Source organism: Cetorhinus maximus, chromosome 17 (assembly GCF_964194155.1).
Source record: "Cetorhinus maximus chromosome 17, sCetMax3.hap1.1, whole genome shotgun sequence".
NCBI classification, from domain to species: Eukaryota; Metazoa; Chordata; class Chondrichthyes; order Lamniformes; family Cetorhinidae; genus Cetorhinus; species Cetorhinus maximus.
This window is the reverse complement of record NC_135895.1, coordinates 47,380,592-47,402,932: the sequence shown is the minus strand read 5'-3', so window position 1 is coordinate 47,402,932 and position 22,341 is coordinate 47,380,592. Positions and strand designations below refer to the sequence as shown.

The window sequence follows — 22,341 nt, the reverse complement described above, 5'->3', positions numbered from 1 at the left end:
AAAGCACTTCTCATGCAGCCTAACATGCCTAAATGCTTCTTAGTCCTCCTCTCCTTCCTCCAGGCATGAAAGATCATTTAGATAGGCCTACAATATGTGGACTGGATTGAGAGGGTGCAAATAAATGGATCACCAGCAAAAAGGCCAGTACTTGAGGTAAAGAGAAACTGATGTGTTTATGCCCTGTTTATTATACAGCCCAATTTCACCGGGTGTGCAGATGAGTCATCTATCTGCCTTCTCTATTACGTAGCCAGCTTTACAGGCATGCCTGACATGTTAGTGGAAATTTGAAACACTTTCCACTTACATCGCAATAATATTTAATAGTGGATATGTTAATCATCAAACCTCTCCCTGCAAAATGCACAGACTGCATCTGTCAAATCCCTCTAGCGCTCTCATCACCCCCTTATCAAGCTCTCTGCCCTTGGTGCCCAGCTGTCTGCCTTTTCACACCTTTGTTTTAGCTGGAGTTATTTCTTGAGAGCCATTTAAGAATCACAGCTTTTGCCACCACTTCAATGTTGTTGTTGCTTCTGCTTCAGACATTACTGCTGTTCTTCTCGCTGCTCAGGAAAGGAATGCTTACCTTAAACTCGCTGAAGCTTTTAAAACTGTCCCAGAACTGAATTTACCACCATCACAGCAGCAGTGAACCTAACAAGGATAATGCTGCTGGCTCAAAACCCACCCTCCATAGCAATTAAAGGCCCAGTGATAAAATTGGATTGTGTTAGTGCGAGATTCACTTTGCCAGGCCATACCCCACACTCCTACTAACCAACTAATAGGAGGAGAATTGAGCTCTTCAAGTTTATAACCCAGACTAAAATAATATCTCCACTTTTTCTTTCCTGTGGGTGAATCTGTCCGTCTTTACTTGATGACTTAGAGGAGGAAGAAAGTGAAATACATTTTTATTATTGAGATTTTTTGCTAAAGATTGGTCTGCACCCAGTTTCAGGCATGGGGGTGATTTGCGACCTGCTGAGCCTCGTTCCCATTGAGACAGGCAGGACACAAGCTTCGTGCCTGCCTCCTCATTTCCATGATTGCAGCGTGTGGCCTAGTGTAACCAGTGCTGCCTACTGCGTGTTCAACAGGGGGAGCCTGGCAGCTTAGGAGGCATGTATTCCAGCTAACCTTCAGCTCTTAAAGGTTGCTTGTCCCTCTTAAAGGGAAGCTGCACTGGCAGAGATAAAGCTGCTTTTATCAGTACTGTAATTTGCTACTGCAAAAGCAGAAACAAAATAAATGAAGCACCTGGGCAGAGAGCAGAAGCCAGGGTCATAGATGCTCTGCTGGAGACCTTAGTCATGGAGCTCAACAAGGGGAAAGAGGCCATGTTTTCACAGGGGTGTCAGGAGGCCATCAAGGAACACACTCTGAAGGGAATGGAGATCAAAGCAAGGAGTTTGGTGCTGAGGACTTGGCAGCAATGCCAGAAAAGATTCAATGGTCTCACATAGGTGGTCAAGGCCAGTGAATGCATTTCCACATGACATGTCATACTTGCTACACCACTAACTTCTCACATTACTCAATGCACCACACCCTCATCATTCACTATCAGCAGTCCCTATCAGTCAGGACTCTGTCCTCACAAACCTCACTCTCATGTACGCACTACTAATGTTAGCCTTCGTCCACCTCTTGCTGTCTCCATATACCTCCAGCTATTCTGCCATGGCTTGCACATTACACAGAAATAGTGCCTCACAATCACGGGTACTCTTCCCTCTCTTTTGCAGCCAAAGGTGACATGGAATAGAAGGGAGCAGAGCACAAGTGACAGGGATAAGGCACAACTGCATCCCTGAACCCTAAGGAGAGGATGGTGCTCCCCTTCATACATTTAGCTCCAACAGAGCCAATTGTATTGCATTGCCAAGAACATTGAGGATGATGATGCCCTTTCTCAACTCCCAACTCACTTTCATCCTGCTGTTTGACATGAAGTGCAAGTTGCAGGTAGTGTGACCTTGGGCCTCTAGCTTTTCACTTCTCCTCCCTTCCCTCACCCCAACCTTTGCCTTCTGATTTTCTGTTTTCAGATATTCAAGGACTACCACCAGCTCAGCCATAGCAACCTTAGGAAGAGGGAGAGAGAGCAACAGCACACATCTAATGAACAAACACCATCCCTCCATCTGACACTTGCAGTCACCAGTTCAGATACTAGCAATGCATGAACTTTAGGCTAGTATAGATTTGAGATCAGCATATGGTGAGTCACCGGGCACAAGTGTTGTTGGCAGGCTGAGGGAAAAAATAGCTTGAGTGCCTGTTCATTGGGAGATGAGGTCACAAATTCTACTACAGGAAACTCTGATGAGGAGTTTGATAGGATGGTATACAGGAGAATACTGATGAGGATATACACTGAGATGCTTGACGCATCGGCATGCCTACCAGACAGCCTGTTGACACTGTCAAGAGCACAGAGGAGTCTGGTTCCAACATGACAGGGGGCAGCTTGTAGAGCTTGCAGCTCATCTTTTCCAGTATGGAAGTGGTGGCCAATTCCATGACAGCACTTGCGGACCAAGCCGTGATACAGCATATGATGGTGCTGTCTCAGCTTCCACTGCAACAAAAGTAGAAATCCCCCAATGTCTAAGTGATGCATTGGAAGCTCAGACAGAGATTATGAGGTCTAGGATTGCTGCCATGGTGGTTCAGGCTGCTGCCGTCATGGTTGTGGATCTCAGTGCTCAGTGGGGCATGCAGTCTTTCATAGTAGTCCAGCAATATGTGCTCCTATAGATTATTAGGGTTGGTGACACAATAGACCATGTATCTTCTGTTCTTTCTTAGAATTATGACATTCATGTTGCCACCCCTGCCCCTCCGCCAATGCCCTTGCTGTTGTCTATCAGTCTATGTCAAAATGGTGCAGTCCAAAACCAGGCCTTTTAGGCCCAGAGACGCCCAAGGAGGTTTTGCAGGGCCATCAGCAGTCTCCTCCACTGAAGCCAGCAGCCATCATCAGCCCTGCTGCAACCACCAGCCATCATCAGCCCTGCTGCAACCACTGAGGTAGCACTGAGGAGAAACACTAGAATAGGCAAAGGTAACCGCAAGACAGGCACTGAGAGCATGCATGAGAGGGAAAAGTTCATTTTTGTTTATATAAGTGGATGTGTTTTTGTATACAGGTGCTATGGAATTTTATTGTTGGTGGCTTTTATTGCTGTATCTTGGCCAAGGGATGCTGTGATAGATAATTCCATGTGGATGGTAAAGTGGGAAATGGTGGTCCCTAAGGACCCTAAGGAGTGATGCCTGAGCAGGTCTTCTTGGACAGCCTATCCAGAGTGAAGGGGCCCTAGATGCATCCTCCCAACCTCTTTCTCTTTCGTTCTGGAGGAGGCACAATTTTAAAATTTGCAGATGACACAAAATTTGGAAGTATTCTGAACTGTGAGGCGGATAGTGATAGAGTTGAAGAAGACATTGAGAGGCTGCTGGAATGAGCAGACACGTGGCAGATGAAATTTAATGCAGAGAAGTGTGAAGTGATACATTTTGATAGGAAGAATGGGGAAAAGCAATATAAAATATAGGGTACAATTCCAAAGGGGTGCTGAATCTGAGGGACCAGGGGGTTTATAAAGGTGGCAAGGCAGGTTGAGAAAGTGGTTAACAAGACATAGGGGATCCTGTGTTTTATAAATAGAGGCACAGAGTACAAAAGCATTGGTTCGGCCTCAACTGGGGTATTTATTGTGTCCAATCCTGAGCACCAAACTTTAGGTAGGATGTGAAAGCATTGGAGAAGGTGCAGAAAAGATTTATGAGAATGGTCCCGGGGATGAGGGACTCAGTTATTAGGATAGGTTGGAGAAGCTGCAATTGTTCTCCTTAGTGAGAAAAAGATTTAGAGGAGATTTTATAAGGATATTCAAAATCATAAAGGGTCTGGACAGAATAGGTAGGGAGAAACTGTTCCCATTGGCGAAGGCAAAAGCTGCAAGTTGAGCTTGGGCCCCCCAGGGCATGAGCCCCGGTGTTCTGAACCTTGTGCACCCCAATCTCCCAGGCCCAGTTTCCTCAACCTACTTCTCTTGGTCAAAGGAGAATGAAGTGTAGTCATCTCTTTTTGCACACAGAGATTTAGCGACTTCCTTTATGCAATACAGGACAGCAACCTAAGAGATGTTGCAAATATTGTCTGTTTCCACCTGCAAGGAGCCTGTGTATAAAAGTTCATGACCCATCACCTTCACAGCCAATTGTAATGTCGTCCTCACCCTGCTCTGAGCTGCACCTTCATGATGAAGCAGAGGTGTCTAATGCACTGCCCCTTGCTAAGGTTAAGATGGGAGAAATGGTCCCCGAAGACTTTGGGTGCATATGGCCTCCTGCTGAGAGTCTTTCTCCTCTTCCATGCCAAGGGAAATAGAAACTACTGCCCCCATTTATGGGAGCAAGTTGACTGAGCAGAATCCTTGAAGTTAGAACCAAGGCCTTCACCACTTGCCACACTGCTCGTTGTAGACATCAGCATCTTTAAATAGCAGTACAAACCACCAAACATTTTTGCTAACCCACAGCCCCCAGTGGAAATCAATCAACAATGAACCTGAAAGTAGTTGATAATTCCTTTAAATATTGTTGGTCCTTCCTCCTGCTGAACACATGTCCAGCTGTGCCAGGTTATAGGAGGGCATTACTTGGGGCATTCAGGCAGGAAACAGCTCCGCTGACTCCCAGCTCCCAAACTATCACAGTTACCAAAACAATATTCGGCGCAGCTATCACAAAGAGTGTGTGTGCATATACTATATGGCCATTTTGCACCTGAAATGGCACCCATAGCTCTGAAAAAATGGGGGCTACATAACTGAATTTTGAGGCTAAGGTATTTTAAAATGTCTATTGCTAACATGAGTCATCTCTGTGAATTTTGTTTTCATGCTTTTAACATAAAATCGAAAGAACTCACGACGGTTTGGAATCAGTGCTCACGATTGTGTTTGACTTTAAGAATTTATAGAGTTCAGCTGCAGAACCCTAATGGGAAATAGGTCATCCAGTGTAATGCCACTATAATTGGCTTAATGATCCAATATGACTATTGTGGTCACTGATTAAATGATACAAAGCATGCTCAATAAAAATGGACACCTTATCGAATATATTGCTAAACAATTGTAGGATAACTAAGATCAATGTCTAGGCTGTGAAATAAAAGTTGTATGAGGAGAGTCTGGCAAGTCTTTTAGTTCAGTGGAAGTTTTGTGTCAATGCTACAAATTCAAACAGTTAAGTTGATAGGAGAAGGCGTGCAAAGATTCATCAAATTCTGATACAGCATAAAATTCAAAATTCTTTTCGGTTATGGCCTTGTGACTGTAACCAGTAAATATAACCATCAAGCCTGCACATCTTCATATGTCCATTTTAAAAAATATAAGCGTATTTACCAGAGCTACACAATCTCATTTGGGGAACTATTTCATATTACATGACAGTGACATTAAACACACCTTACTGTTGGTGGAAGGCATCCAACAGAATTAATACATCAATGTACTTAAAGGCCCGATTTTTGCTAAACTGCACCAACTCATTGGCCCTTTAAAAATGGAGGAAGGAACCCAATTTCAGGATTCCCACGCTCATTCCCCTTTCTGGTAATTTTTATGGGCGAGGGATAAGGTTGCGGGTAGCTCGCCCACATGCAAAACTCCCGCCCTTGCGACTCCAATGCAGAGGTAGGCAATTTCAGTTCCCCCCCGACCTCAATATTTGCAGAGGTGGGCCTTTTCAGGGACCTCAGAGGAGTTATGAACCATGGGGGAACTCTAGTCCCAAGTGGGGAGCAAATAAAAGCAGGCACCTGCTACTGGAATTCTTTGATTGACAGGCTTTGAAATACGAAAAAAAAATCTGTTCTTTCAGATTTGTTAATTAGATGCTGTATTGTATGGTAGATTTGTTTTCACTGCAGTGATTGATTATAGTACTCTATCCTGTAAAGGTAAGTTGACCATTACATTGATCAGCATTGTAAGTGTTGAGATGTATGTGTTCTCATTAGGAAAATGCTATTATGCATTCAAAACTGAAGAAAACATTGCTTGGGAACACTGCTATCATGATTTTAAGTGATTTAAATGTCCACAGCTCTTCACATTCATAAAGAAAAAATGGGTTTGCATCTTTGCACCTTTCACTTAGGAAAAAACGACACCTGCTCCTGTACTGCTTTGATTGTCAGGGCATCTGGTGTAGCTTAGGAAAAACAGGGCCATTTGTTTTTTGCAATTTCAATAGGCTTCATTGTCTGCAATTGTAATGGTTTGTTTTGACAACTGGAGCCAATATAAACGTTTGATTGAATTTCTAAAACTACAGAACCATTTATCTCAGCAGGGAGTTCTGTTCACAGTTTTATTGGCAGTTTTAAGAGGTTATTAAAGGATGGTCCTTGATGTGATATCTGAATATATGTTTGTTTGTTTTGACTACTGAATGGCCATTTAACAGCATTTACATGGAGCGTATGATGGGGAAAGGAGGGGGCATGGGGTATGAGGGGGCATTGGGGTATTAAGGTGTTTGGGGAGCATAGGGGGCATGAAGGGGATATGAGGAGGCATGTGGGGGGTGAGGGATGAGGGTTTGAGGGTCTGACATTCATCATTACAACTGGGCCGTGTTCCAGTAAATAGAGGTGGGTTTTCTAGCCTCCCAGCCTCACCATTTGCCTGCCTCTGCTGCCACCTTGTGCCTGTCTGCAGAGCTGGTGGGCCCGACTCTATCCCACCCTGCCTCCCTGGAATGAAAATATGGCGGGCAGGGACCTTTTTAAAGAAGATGGGTCTGCCGAGGCAGAAAGTATCCCGACTTACCCTTCCCGCCTCCTCCATGAAAATCCAGCCCAAATGGTCTGCTTAGTCTGCAGACTTAAATCCAACAGAGTGGTTGTGGCATTACTTTTTTCATTTTTTTTTTTACTTTTCATTACTTTTAATTGGTCATTTGTGTCAATGGCACAGAACCCAACATATCTGTGAGCAATCATATGTCAAAGAGTGAGAAATATTCTGCATAGTCATAGACTTAACCTCATCACTAGGCAACAATAAAAGGCAATCTTGTCAACAATAATTAATGTCTGGCAAACCAATCCAGATACTAAATTGTTCTTGAAAATTATTTGGAATATTAGTGGGCTCTTTCAAAAAAGCGTAAGTTCATTTAGTATGGGCTTCTTATGCATGAAAGGTTAAGCACCTAGTAAACAAAGTTAGATAAAATCATATATACTACAGCTTCAACATCAATTTTATTATAAACATTATATAAAGCCTGAATATTTAAGCTGTCAGTTCTTGTTCATCCAGAACTGACGAAAAGATCATCAACATGAAACATAATTCTGTTTCTCTCTCCACAGATACTGCTTGACCTGATGAGTATTTCCATCATTTCCTGTTTTTATTATCCATTTAGAAGTTGTTGTCTGCTTCTTGTAGTGTTGGCTGGCTTTTTACAGTACATTTATGACTAATAGGACTGGGCTTAATGGTTGTAGCGATGGGCCTGTCCATTGGCTGGAGAACTGGTAGCAAACCCTTCGTGACAATTTCTAGGAGACCAACCCAACCTAAAGCCAATCAAGCATTTATCTGCCTGACATCGGGGTTCCTGGAGCCTTCAGGATGGATATCTGCCTCCAAGAACTGCCAGCCAATCAAATGCTGTCTGCTCTTTAGTACCAGCGGTGCCACCAGGAGTGGTGGCCACTGTTGATACAGCAGGAGACCCTTGGGGAGGAGCATCCATGGAAGCCCTGGAACCCAAGCTAAGTGGTTAAGTAGGGCTCCCTCCCTGGCCAGACAGGCAGGTGCTGGCAAGGAAGGGATCGAGTGTTCAGTTTAAAGAGCAGGGGCAAGTATTGAGTGGCGGGGGTAACCCTTGTCACCAGTGGGGCCTTTTGTTAGGCACAGGAAGCCCTAGCAGGAGGGCTCCCCAGGCCACAGGCAGGTTCATCAGAGTATACCTGGCAGCCAGCCCACATGGTGTGGGACCCATTCGCTGCTGATAGAAGGGCTGAGGCCCTTGAGTGGGAATTAATTGACCACTTATGGGCCTCAGTTGGCCTCTGGGTGGAAAGGCTTACCTTGACCTTCTCTGGCTCAGACTTCATTGGGGCGAGTTGGGAAGACAATGGGTTCTCCATTCCGTACTTTCCTGCCCTATCAAACAATCCCCTCTCCCCCACCTCGTAACCCGCTCCCAAGTTGGGCGGGGGGGTCATTAAATTCTGCCGATCGTTTCTAAAATAAGTATTTGACGGTCTGAAGGGTTAAAAGTGAAAGTCATACATCTAGGAGTTCATTCACACTACAACTGTAGTACCATTGTAAATCATTTTGCTTTTGCACCAAATTTAGAGTCATAAAGTAAATGGAACCAAGGCATTAGTGCTCAATGTGACATGTAAAACAAGCTAAGAGACTGCCTGAAGGATATAGTATCACTCTACTTTGCTTCAGAGTCAGTTTTGGCCTTGGTAGCTGGTTTATATTCCAAGATGACGGCCACTGGGAGCAGTTTCAGCTTTGCACCAATATTAAACTTGTCGAGCATGAATATCCCCTTAAATATACATTTTTTGCCAACTTCAAACACAGAAACATATCAGTAATATGTTAAAATGTGAAGTGTTATGTTTAAAAGATGCATTTTAATGATTTTACTCACCTATAGTTACCCAAAAACACCCCATCAGGATTGAGCATAGGCACTATTTTAAAGACCAGAACATCCCGTAGAGTCTTGGCAACTGAGTGCTGACTGACAAGAAAATCAATAAAGCCTAGAAGGAACAGAAAAAATTCATATCTCAAAATATTGTAAAAGCAGGCTCTTATCACTGTATACAGATTTCTGATACCAGACCTTTACTGAGATTATTGAATAATCTAGTAAACTGTTGCAGTTTTTTTCAGATGAAGGACTGACGTTGCTATGGACTGAAGTTCACTAGGAATACACCATCCACATCAAGTTGCACAATTTCTAAACTAACAGACCCTTAGCAATCCGTCCTTGAAAGAAAAGTCATGTAGCAAGGGATTTAAAGTATTTTAGCTGTGCCAAGTTGCCACGGTACACTGACTGAAAACTTAACCTGCCTTGCAATTGAAATCTATCAAATGTAGAACACAGTGCTGGAAAATTCCACTCATCATTAAGCCAATAGTGAATCACTTTTCAGCTGAAAAATAAAGCAACTTTCCAGTTTGCAAATGACATTAGTATTTATTTCTCTATCTTTAATTCTTGCCTTCTTTCTTTGCTTCTCTGCTGCACCTTTGTGGTGTGTTGCAGCCCTCATCTTTGCCGTTTATCAGCAATGCAGGAAATTGATTCCATTCTTCTACGGAATTAGAATCTGGCTAAAATTAAACTTTTAAGTTAACGTTTTAAAATTAGAATTATTCTGTTATTTCATTAGGCCCTTTTCACACAATTGTATGTTTTAATTAAGTTCTTCCCATGCATCTAAGGCATTAATATACAATTTCAAATCTTATAAATGAAGCTCTGTTTGTGATCTTTTTAAAATGAAATACTACATACAATAGCTGCAACAACAGATAGCTTCTCAATGAACAATGCACTATGGGCCCTGACAATATTCCAGCAATAGAACCAAAGACTTGTGCTCCAGAACTTGCTGTGCCCCTAGCCAAGCTATTCCAGTACAGCTACACTGGCATCTACCCGGCTATGTGGAAAATTGCCCAGGTATGCCCTGTACACAAAAAGCAGGACAAATCCAACCCAGCCAGTTACCGCCCCATCAGTCTACTCTCGATCATCAGTAAAGTAATGGAAGGGGTCATCAACAGTGCAATCAAGCCGCACTTGCTTAGCAATAACCTGTTCATTGACGCCCAGTTTGGGTTCTGCCAGGGCCACTCAGCTCCTGATCTCATTACAGCCTTGGTTCAAACATGGACAAAAGAGCTGAACTCCCCGAGGTGAGGTGAGAGTGACTGCCTTTGACATCAAGGCCGCATTTGACCGAGTATGGCATTAAGGAGCCCTAGCAAAACTGGAGTCAATGGGAATCAGGGGGAAAACACTCCACTGGCTGGAGTCATACCTAGCACAAAGGAAGATGGTTGTGGTTATTGGAGGTCAGTCACCTCAGCTCCAGGACTTCCTCAGGGAAGTGTCCTCAGCCCAACCATCCTCAGCTGCTTCATCAATGGCCTTCCTTCCATCATAAGGTCAGAAGTGGGGATGTTCACTGATGATTGCACAATGTTCAGCACCATTCACGACTCCTAAAATGCTGAAGCAGTCCATGTCCAAATGCAACAAGACCTTGACAACATCCAGGCTTGGGCTGACAAGTGGCAAGTAACATTCACGCCACACAAGTACCAGGTAATGACCACCTCCAACAAGAGAGAATCCACCCATTGCCCCTTGGTGTTCAATGGCATTACAATCACTGAATCCCCCACTATCAGGATCCTGGAGGTTACCATTGGCCAGAAACTAAACTGGACTAGCCATATAAATACTGTGGCTACAAGAGCAGGTCAGAGGCTAGGATTCATGCGACAAGTAACTCACCTCCCGGCTCCCCAAAGCCTGTCCACCATCTACAAGGCACATGTCAGGAATGTGATGGAATGCTCCCCACTTGCCTGGATGAGTGCAGCTCCCACAGCACACAAGAAGCTTGACACCATCCAGGACAAAGCAGCCCGCTTGATTGGCGCCACATCCACAAACATTCACTCCCTCCACTACTGACGCACAGTAACAGCAATGTGTACCATCTACAAGATGCATTGTAGGAATTCACCAAGGCTCCTTCGACAGCATCTTCCAATCCCATGACCAGCACCATCTAGAAGGACAAGGGCAGCAGATAGATGGGCACACCACCACCTGGCAGTTCCCTTTCAAGTCACTGACCATCCTGACTTGGAAATATATCGCTGTTCCTTCACTGTCGTTGGGTCAAAATCCTGGAACTCCCTTCTTAACAGCACTGTCGTTGTACCTACACCACATGGACTGCAGCGGTTCAAGAAGGCAGCTCACCACCACCTTCTCAAGGGCAACTAGGGATGGGCAATAAATGCTGGCCCAGCCAGCGAAGCCCACATCCTGTGGATGAATAAAAAAACTTATTTTACATTTAGAGATGGCACTCTTTTTTACAAACTAGTTTAATGTATCTTAAGAATGATATCACAAAACTAGAGTCACTCAATCATCTTATGCCAGAATCCTGAAAACATGGGGTGGAATTCTCTCGTCTGGGACTAAGTGGGTGGGGACGGAGACTGTTTCCCACCACGGAGGCTATCAGGAAATCCCGCGCCATCTTGCTCCTCTGGCATAATTAATTATGCAGTTGGGGGTTTCCCAATGTCTAACACGGCGGGGGGGCTGGGTGGTGGGCACCCTGCCATCATATCCAGGAGCCACGTTTAAAAGGCAGCCGGACATCCTTACTGCCAATGCCTACTGAGATGCCTGAAAGAGGAGTTGAAGGTCCAGCACCCAAGTTCAGTGATGCCTCCCTATGCACCCTCTTCAACCATGTCGAGATCAGGAGGGATGTACTCTACCCAGCTGGTGGAAGGAGGAGGCCGAGCAGGGAAACTAACTTTGCATGGGTGCAGATGGCCGATGTTGTAAGTGTCCAGGCTGTCCAGCTCAGGTCAGCCATACAATGCCGGTAAAGGATGAACTTGCTGCACCACGGTGAGTAAATCTTCAGCTGCTCACACTAACCACAACGAAACCAATGAATGTTAGGGTACATGGGCCTCTGTGGTAACGGCATAGCTGTACCTTGTAGCCCCACTGCTGTGCATTCACTCTGCAGTGGAGTGACCACTGTGCCTCCTTCACCCTTCCACATGCAGAAATCAATGCTATATGGAAGTGGAGGGCGGCCATGGGCTCAGGCACAGAGGACACCAGCAACCTCTGCAAATCAGATGCCTCTCTGAGCCTTAACATTGCATGTGAATGGCCTCAGCACTCTGGAGGGTGCTGGCCCACACCCCTTCTGAACAGCTTGCAGAGCATTAATACCATGCCACACAATCCAGTGAGTTATCTCTAAGAGTTTAAGTATGAGAAATGAATGTGAAATTGCAATGTACAAATGGGTGAAATAAACAATTCCTCTCAAACCCACCTTTTCTGTTTTCTTTCAGCAGGAGATATTGAGGCACAACTGGTGAGAACAGGAGGAGATGATGGGAGGGGGACACCCGCATCTGAGGGCTCTCACAGAGTTTGAAAACAGAGCAGCTCAGGCAGCAGGTGTGGAGCGGGAACAGGCATTTGTCGATGGGGAGCTTGAACTTAGGCTTCCACCCGGTAAGGATCCATCCATGGTATAGAAACCATGTTGGTGCAGCTAATGCTGTCACTCACTCTCTCCTCTCTCACTTACAGGCACCACCAGGAAGAGGCTAAGGCCCGATGCAGAGGACTCCCTGTTAGGCCTCAGCAGAAACCCTAGCCCAGAGAGGAGCCAGGAGAGAGGGCAAGAGGAGAGATGTTCACCTGTAGAGGCATCACAGCAGACACCTGTGCCCTCCATTTACCCAGAGACACACACCTCAGTGAGTATGAGCTCTAGAAGAGGATGAGTCTCACACTTTGTTGGTCACCGCAAGGACAGGTATCCATAGAAGGAGAAGGCAGGGTCAGCCAAGCTCACTAGCACTCGGAGGACTGCTGGGGAAGAGGCATCTGCGAGGTCCAAGTCCAATGAGGGGCCACTGAAATTGGCCTTCCAACTAATGTGGGGAGTCAGCAAGAGGTGGGGGGCACATCAGGCAGAGGTGGTGGAGGCCCCCACCAGTCTGTCAGTAGAGTCAGAGGAGTCTGTCCGCATGTTGGCTGATCAAGTTTTATTTTATTTATTCATTTATGGGATGTGGGCATCGCTGGCAAGGCCAGCATTTATTGCCCATCCCTAAATGCCCTTTACAAAGTGATGGTAAGCTGCCTTCTTGAACTGCTGCAGTCCCTGTGATGTAGGTGCACGTACAGTGCAGTTAGGGAGTTTCAGGATTTGGACCCAGTGACAGTGAAGGAATAACGATATATTTCCAAGTCAGGGTGGTGAGTGGCTTGGAGGAGAACTTCCAGGCGGTGGTGTTCATATGTGTCTGCTGCCCTTGTCCTTCTAGATGGTAGAGGTCATGGGTTTGGAAGATGCTGCCTAAGGAGCCTTGGTGAGTTTCTGCAATGCATCTTGTAGATGGTACACACTTCTGCCACTGTTCATTGATGGTGGAGGGAGTGAATGTTTGTTGATGTGGTGCCGATCAAGCGGGTTGCTTCGTCCTGAATGGTGTCCAGCTTCTTGAATGGTGTGGGAGCTGCACTCATCCAGACAAGTGGGGAGTATTCCATCACACTCCTGACTTGTGTCTTGTAAAAGGTGGGCAGGCTTTGGAGAGTCAGGAGGTGAGTTACTCGTCGCATGATTCTTTGCCTCTGACCTGCTCTTGTAGCCACAGTATTTATATGGCTAGTCCAGTTCAATTTCTGGTCAATGTTAACCCCCAGGATGTTGATAGTGGGGGATTCAGTGATGGTAATGCCATTGAACATCAAGGGGCGATGGCTGGATTCTCTCATGTTGGAGATGGTCATTGCCTGGCACTTGTGTGGCACGAATGTTACTTGCCACTTGTCAGCCCAAGCCTGGATATGGTCCATGTCTTGCTGCATTTGGACATGGACTGCTTCAGTATCTGAGGAGTCATGGATGGTGCTGAACACAGTGCAATCATCAGCAAACATCTCCACTTCTGACCTTATGATCGAAGGTAGGTTATTGATGAAGCAGCTGAAAATGATTGGGCTTTGGACACTACCCTGAGGAACTCCTGCAGCGATGTCCTGAAACTGAGATGATTGTCTGGAACAGAGGTGGTGAAGTGGTGCTGGCCTGTGTGCACATCGAGGTCTCCATGGGGAGGCTGGTGGGCTCTATAGTCCAGCAGTACCTGCCGAAGATGCACGCAGACCTGCACTCCACCCCGGTAGCAATGGGGGGGCTTTTGCAGTTGGCATGCAAGAGGGGGACAGGGCACTTTGACCTCCCTCCAGTGGCCCCTTCCCCTCAAGGAGTCAGGCCAGGCCTTCAGGCATTCTAAGAAAGGAGCCGCAACAGCTTAGACACCCGTAGGTCATCCTCTCAGGAATCTCAGATGTTGTCCGAGCCTTCCGAGTCCCCTTTGCCTGTGACCCCTTCAACCTTGTCCTGTGTCACCGCAGAGGGAGCAGCTGGCCCACAGGAGAACAACCAAAGGACGCCAAGGCCCTCCAGGCCTCCGCTTTTGAGAGGATGACCGCAAAGGTCCTCCAAGGCAACAGGGCCAACTAGTCAGCAGGATGTCTTCACCCCTGCTGCAGATAGAAACATGGAAACTAGGAGCAGGGGTAGGCCATTCGACCATTTGAGCCTACTCCACCATTCAATATGATCATGGCTGATCCTCTATCTCAACACCATATTCCCGCTTTCTCTCCATACCCCTTGATGCCACTAATATCCAAAAATTTATCAATTTCTTTCTTGAATATACTCAATGACCTGGCCTTCACAGCCTTTTGTGGTACAGGATTCCACAGGCTGACCACCCTCTGAGCGAAGAAATTTTTCCGCATCTCAGTCCTAACTGGCCTGCCCGTATCCTGAGACGGTAGCCCCTGGTTCTAGACTCCCCAACCAGGGGAAACATCCTCCCTGCATCTAGTCTATCTAGCCCTGTTAGAATTTTATACGTTTCAATCAGATTCCCTCTCATTCTTCTAAATTGTAGTGAATATAGGCCCAGTCAAACCAATCTCTCCACATATGACAGTCCTGCCATCCCCAGTGACAGCCTAGTGAATCTTCACTGCACTCCCTCTAATGGCAAGTATATCCTTTCTTAGGTAGGGAGAACAAAACTGCATGCGATACTCTAGTTGTGGTCTTACCAAGGCCCTGTATAACTGCAGTAAGACTTCCCTACTTCTGAACTCAAATCCTCTTGCAATGAAGGCCAACATACCATTTGCCTTCCTAATTGCTTACTGCTCCTGCCTGTTTACTTTCATTGACTAGTGTACAAGGACATCCAGATCCCTTTGTACATCCACATTTCCCAATATGTCACCATTTAAATAATACTCTGCCTTTCTGTTTTTCACACCAAAGCGTATAACTTCATATTCATCCACGTTTTACTACATCTGCCATGTGTTTGCCCACACAACAACTTGTCTAAATCACCCTGAAGCCTCCTTGCATCCTCCGCACAACTCACAACCCGGCCCAGTTTTGTGTCGTCAGCAAACTTGGAAATATTGCATTTAATTCCCCCATCCAAGTCATGTATATATATCGTGAATAGCTGGGGCCCAAGCACTGATCCCTGCGATACACCACTAGTCACTGCCTGCCACCCGGAAAAAGACACATTTATTCCCACTCTCTGTTTCCGGTCTGTCAGCCAATTTTCAACCTATGCCAGTATATTACCCCCAATCCCATGTGCTTTAATTTTGCCCACTAGCCTCTTTATGGGACCTTATCAAAAGCCTTCTTGAAGTCCAAATACACCACATCCACTGGTTCTCCCTTCCTGTTCTACTAGTTACATCCTCAAAAAACTCCAGTAGATTAGTTAAGCATGATTTCCCTTTCATAAACCCATGCTGACTTTGTCTAATCCCTTTAATGCTTCCTGTTACCACGTCTTTTATAATAGATTCTAGCATTTTCCCCACTATTGATGTTAGGCTAACTGGTCTGTAATTCTCTGTTTTTCCTTTCCCTCCTTTTTTAAATAGTGGCAAATAAACATTTGCCACCCTCCAATCTGTAGGAACTGCTCCAGAGTCTTTAGAACTTTGGAAGATGACCACCAATGCATCCAATATTTCCAGGGCCACTTCCTTTTGTACTCTGGGACGTAGATTGTCAGACCCTGGGAATTTTTCAGCCTTTAACCCCATTGATTTCTCTAGCATCATCTTTTTACTAATACTGAATTTCTCCAATTCCTCTCTCTCACGAGACCCTTGGTTCCCTAACATTTCTGGGAAATTATTTGATATTGGGGGAGCACCTAGATGAAGTAGTAGGCCAAGGAAAATAAAGAAATTTTGATCACAACTGGTTGCACTGGTGAACAAATGATTGTCACAATTATAAGTTATGTAAATATAATCATTTTCACTGTGATGTCTACCGACTTGTTTCAGTATATTCCTTTAGGGCTTACTGAATGCCACCCTGCCCTCACCCACCCTCCTCTCCTGGGGACACGCAACCCCCCAAGTGAATTTGCAGGGAGTCAAGGGTATGTGGCAGGGTCTTTGCGAGCCATGTGCAAGCACTTTCGTGCCCACGCTGAGCCTTCATCCATCAAAGTCTCATATCCCAGGTCCCGAGCATTGTCAATACCACTAGCTGGGGTTCCCTTTCAGTTATCCAGCTGAGGTGACCTGCATCCGCCCATCCACTGACCCAATTCCCATGCAGCATCTTGGGACCTCCAACACAAGGCTCTGTTTAGTTTTGACCAGGCCAGCATGGTGGCTGTGACATTTTTCTTGCACTCCGGCACTGATTCCCCTCCCCCAGTCACCCACACACTTTCACCCATTACCATTGACACCTCCCCCAAACCCGGCATTACGTTCGACCTCCTCACCATTACCCTCCAACCTGCTCCCTTTTCCTTTGACAATGTCCAAGTCAACATACATGTTTCCTTCCTCCCAGAAAATTCCACCTTAGTAAACAGTGACCTGCCTGCCCTCCTCCTGCACACCCCCTGAGTTCATATGTATCTACATGTCCCCGCCAATGACTCTCATTGCTCCTTCATGCGACATCATTGCACTCTCACCTTCCCACCCTACCGGCTCCCTCCACCCCAGTATCCCTCACCATTCCTTCGTTCCATGCCTACCTTGCGTTCAGTCCCCAGAAGTCAACAGTTGAGACCACCTTCTCATGAGTCCCTTCACACCCTCTCTCCCTCACTCCCTCATGCCCCTTCACGCTTGGATGTAACCCCACCCCCCTCCTGCCTGACAACCAACACGATCCTTCCCACCCTACCCTACTGTTCCCTCTGCAGCCTTGCTACACCTGTAATACCCTTTCCAACACCCCAACCGTCAACACACCCCTCTGGACATATTCACCACCTCTTCAGTCCTCTCGTAACCTTCTATAACATCCTCTCCAACAGTTCCTTGCCATCCAACATACCTCCTGCTGCCCTCCATCTGCAGCTCGAGGATCCAATCCCATGGCAAAGTCCATAGAAGAAGGTCTGATCCCATGGTAAAGTCCCTGGAAGAAGGTCCGAAAGTTGAGCAAGGTCCCTAGAAGAAGCTTGAATGAGATGCTACATAGAGAACTCCCACCTTCTGGAAGCTGCTTCGTGGAGACAACCCATGTGGATGAAGTTCCACCCACTCTGTGCTGTACGTAGTACTCCAGGGTCTGGTAGCTGGAGGCCTCCATCTTCTCAGATGTCCGCAACATGCCTAATGTCTTCTTAAGGTAAATCCCGACTTTTGCATGCCACATTGGTCCAGATGTGTTATGGACCAACGTGTTTTCCCACTGGCGTTGCAGAGAACCGGGCGTGGGAGCAAGGTTTCGGTTGGGCCTACATCTGCATCTCTTTAGTGGGATGAAAATCAGCTTCATCCCAGTCTCTAGCAGGAATCGCAATCTGCCATGGCGGACAGTATCAGAAGATCCCATCGTCATTTCACATTGGCATGAACCCCCTGATTTTTGGACCTTTTGAAATCACCCCGCCCTTTGCCATTGAGAGAATGGGAGAATTCCACTCATGGTCTTTTGCTCAAATCAAGGATCCATAACAAAAATTGTCTTTCAATTAGTCAGATAACAGCATTGAGCCTTAACTCGCTTTTCATTATCCTCTTTTTCCTTCTCATTTTGAATGGTTCAATTCTGGCTTTTAAGATTGGCAGTAGAATTTTTTAAAATGTGAAATTTGTATGCATTGACTGAAGCATAAATTAGCTTTGTATTGGCACTGGTGATGGGCACAATCTTGGAGATATGTCAGCTGATCAATTTGTTCTGCTTCAGAAGTGCACCTAGTATAGTAGACAGTAAATTCAGAAGTCAGCAGTAGCATTTCACAGAGCACATAAACCAGAAGTAAGAGTTGCAAAGTCCATCTTGAATGGAGTACTCCTTCAACAGAGTACTTAACTCAGGGAATTTGATGAGTGAGGGAAGAGGTGCTGCTTTGGTCCTTTACAAAACAAGGAGTGGTCTGAATGAGTGAGTGCAAGACATCGAGATCTGGGAGCTGAAGTCTAGAGGCATTAATTAGGAGAGCAGAAAAGTGTTCATCTATATTACAGAGAGACTTATCAGCAGTAGTGGCAGCGGTAGATTTAGGTGAAGACTGATCGCAGCGGACGAGGTGTTAAAGTGGAGGAGAGAGTCTCCAATGAAATCTCTGACAACAAAAGCAACATCTGCAAAACAGATGCAGTGATGTCCCATTCGGGGAAGGAGCTGACTGGCGACTAAATAGTAAGTTTTATAAATAATAGTCTAGAAAGTAAAGGCATGACAGGGAATCTCAGCCTCTTGGAATGCTCATCTTGTGCCATGTGGGAAATCCTGGACACTCCTCATGGCTTGGATGACCATAGGTGCAGGAAGTGTTGCCAGCTAGAATAGCTGGAGTGCTGGATTTTGAAGCATGAGTGGTGATTGGAGTCATTACAGGGCATTCACAAGGTTGACAGTTTCATGGATAGCACATTTCTGGATGTGGTCATCCCACAGGTTAAAAGAATGTGCAGGCAGAGAGATGATGGATGACCACCAGAAGGACAAGGAGGACCAGGCAGACAGGGCAGTTATTCCATGAGTGCATCTCACTCTCCAAACAGCATTCACTTCTGAATTCTGGTGAGACTGATGGTTCCTTCAGGAATGCAGGCAGAACGAAGTTCACAGCACCTTGGGAGGCTCAACTACACAGAGTGGGAGGAAGAATGGAAGAGAAATAGTGGTAGGAGATTTGATAGTGAGAAGAACAGACAGGTGCTTCTGTAGCCACAGTTATGATGCCAAGTTGGTATGTTGCATCCCTGGTGCCAAAGTCAAGAATGTCACTGAGCGGCTATAGGACATTCTGATGGGGGAGGGTAAACAGCCAAAGGCCGTTGTCCATATCGGCGTCAGTGACATAGGTAGAAAGAGGGATGAGGTCCTGCAAGCAGAGTTTAAGGAGCTAAGAAAAAGTAGCCCCCCAAACAGTCAGAGGATGATAGAAGAGCAAATATGTAGGCAAATCTCTGAGAAGTATGAAAACAATAGGACAGTAACAGTAGGAGATTTCAATTATTCTAATATTAACTGGGACAGAATTAATGCAAAAGGCACAGAGGGAGCAAAACTTTTAAAATGCATTCAGAAGAACTTTTTTAGCCAATACATAGCAAGCACAACAATGGAGGTTGCAGTTCTGGGCTTTGTTTTGGGGAATGAAGTTGGGCTGGTAGAAGGACTATCAGTTCAGGAGCACTTTGGTATAAGTGATCAAAATTCAGTTAGATTTAGGGTGGTTATGGGAAAAGATAACAATAATCCAGCAATAAAAGTTTTCAACTCGGGTAAAACTAGTTCTACAAAGCTGAGATGTAATTTAGCTAGCTGGACTGGAAATAGCTACTTGAAGGTAAATCAATGACAGATTAGTGGGACGCATTCAAGGAAGAGATAGTGAGGGTTATGAGCAAATATTTTCCTTTGAAGATAAACGGTGCGGCTAACAAATCCAGAGGTCCCTGGATGTCATGGGGTAGAAAGGAGAGGATAAAGAAAAAATGAGAAGCTTATGACAGAGACTGAGAGCTCAACACAGCAGAAAACCTACAAGAGTATAAAAGGTGTAGGGGCGTAAAGAGGGCATGAAAAAATATTGGCAAATAAAATCAAGGAAAACCCAAAGATTTTTTATAAATACATGAAGAGCAAGAGGATAACTCAAGAGTAGGGCATATTTGGGACCATAAAAGTAACCTGTGTGCTGAGATGGAGGATATTGGTATGGCTTTTAATCAATACTTTGGCCTAGATTTTCATCCTTGAGGCAGGCAGTGGGCATTAGGAAAATTCCTGGCCTGGCTTGCCCGTCTTGGGAGAAAGTGCCCACAAAAGCGAGATCTTCATTCCCTGGGAAGTGGGTCTGTGCTGGAGTTGAGTCATTCGACCCGGGAAGAAGTTTGGAGGCAACCACAGGGGCTGCCGGGTGTGGAGGTGGGCAGTCTAAAAGGCCCGTCTCAGTGCTGTGGGACTTTGTTCCAGTTAAAGTAAAAACACAAAGGCCCTCCAGACCTCACCCCTCACACTCCTCAACCTCCACACATTCCGCATGCCCAATTCATGCCACCTCATGCCCCCTATGGCCCCTCACGGCCCCTATGCCAAGCTCTGCCCTTCCACCCACCCCCATGCCCCTCATGACCTCTATGCCATACTCATCCCTTCCACCCACCCCCATGGCCCCTCATGACTCCTATGCCAAGCTTTGGCACTTCCACCCACCCCCATTGCCCCCATGCCAAGCACTTCTCTTCCACCCACCCTCCCATGGCTGCTCATAACCCCTGTACCAAGATATGACACTATACACTGTCCAGAACCAATGAACCCTGTAGCAACAGTAGGATGTGTAAAAACAACTTTTAAAAAAGTAATTCATTCATAACTTTCTCCTATGTTGAAAAAATGTCATTTCACTACAAGCTAATAAAAATGTCAATCATCCAGACCCTTTAAAGTATCAATAACAGAAACCACAAGCCCTTGAAACCGCTTAATATTGTGTAAACAAACATTGTGAAATTTACAGTTGAGATCAGAGAGCCTGAGCTGTCAATCAAACAATGTTTGAGTACTCTAAAGGTTGTCTGGGCTCTCACCGAGCATACATAATGAGATAAAAACAAAAAGCTAAAAGCTACTGCGGATGCTGGAAATCCAAAACAAAAACAGAATTACCTGGAAAAACTCAGCAGGTCTGGCAGCAATGAGGCTTGGCTGAGAGCCCAGAGATCCATTAAGCTTGTTGAAACAGCCCAAGCTCCCATCCACATTCTGTGTGGTAAACAATAGAGTCTGGCTGTGTTTATCCTTCGGCTCGCTCTCTCCCTCTTTGTCACCCTCTGTCAGATTCTTGCAGACCTACCTGTCTCTGGCAGGCCATAACTGAGGAAAAACCTACAACTCAATGCTACAATGGCTTCCTATGGACTCTTCCTCTCTCAAAGTCTATCTCCATGGCAACATGACTAATGTAGACCTTGCATCCAGATAGAAATGCTAATTAGCTATCCTTTAGACACCCAACTCTATTCTAACTTGGAATTGAATAGACAGTTTGGAGTATAACTATTTTTAAAGACTGACATTCCTAACACTTCCGTGTGAAACATCGGGCTGAATTTTATGATCCCTTGCCAGGGTATTTAAAGGTGGGAGGGATCGTAAAATGCAGCACATGGCCTGTCTGCCAACTGCCCCAACCTGTCTCTCATTTTACAGGAGAGGGCAATGGAAGTGTCAAGCAACCTGACCACCCTTGGGGCTATTCAGGCAGTGCCTTGCTGGAGGGAGGACCTCCTACAGGGGTCCCCTGTGCCCATCAGGGGTAACTCCCATCCCAAAGGTCATATCCCCTGTAACCCTCCTCCACTGGCATCTCAAAACCTGATCCCCAAGCCTCATTACGCTCCTCACCAACCCACTCACTTGGACCTACCAGGCAGACCCCACTGGTACACCAGGCCTATCTTCAGTCCGACCTCCATAAACTCCTCTTCTTCAGATATTGGCTGTAGTCCCATTAGAGGCCACTGCTCGAACCTGATGCTGCTGGGATTACAGAGCTGATGGCCAATCAGTTTAGCTGGCAGGTCTATAAGGTGGGACTTTCTCCCCAGATGGGGGTGGAAGTCTTGCCTGAGCCAATTAACGGCCCGCTGCGCATAAAATGGCTGCAGGGCAACTGACATTTGCATGGCCGGGCTCCCGATTGACTTTTAAATCGGGGGAGGGGAGGTGAACATGACGTCTGATAAAATCCAGACCTTGGAGACTAACCATCTACCCACAGTCATCACAAATACCCTTGCCATTGTCTACAGGTGTGAGCATCTTGTGCCTTCTCCACAGTAAAAGAATCTGGGCCTCACTATCCCCATAGCAACCAAGCCACCAAGGCTTGTTGTCGGGCAGATTTCAGAACA

At 45.9% G+C, this 22,341-nt stretch overlaps 1 protein-coding gene across 1 annotated transcript in view; it reads right to left on the bottom strand.

Moving 5' to 3' along the window:
* The window catches only part of agbl4 (AGBL carboxypeptidase 4), a 1,138,261-nt gene that overhangs the window by 90,108 nt on the left and 1,025,812 nt on the right, over window positions 1-22,341 (bottom strand). The window contains exon 8 of the mRNA XM_078561909.1: window positions 8,722-8,836. Coding sequence (XP_078418035.1) covers window positions 8,722-8,836 — 115 coding nt within the window. The remainder of the gene's footprint in view (window positions 1-8,721; window positions 8,837-22,341) is intronic.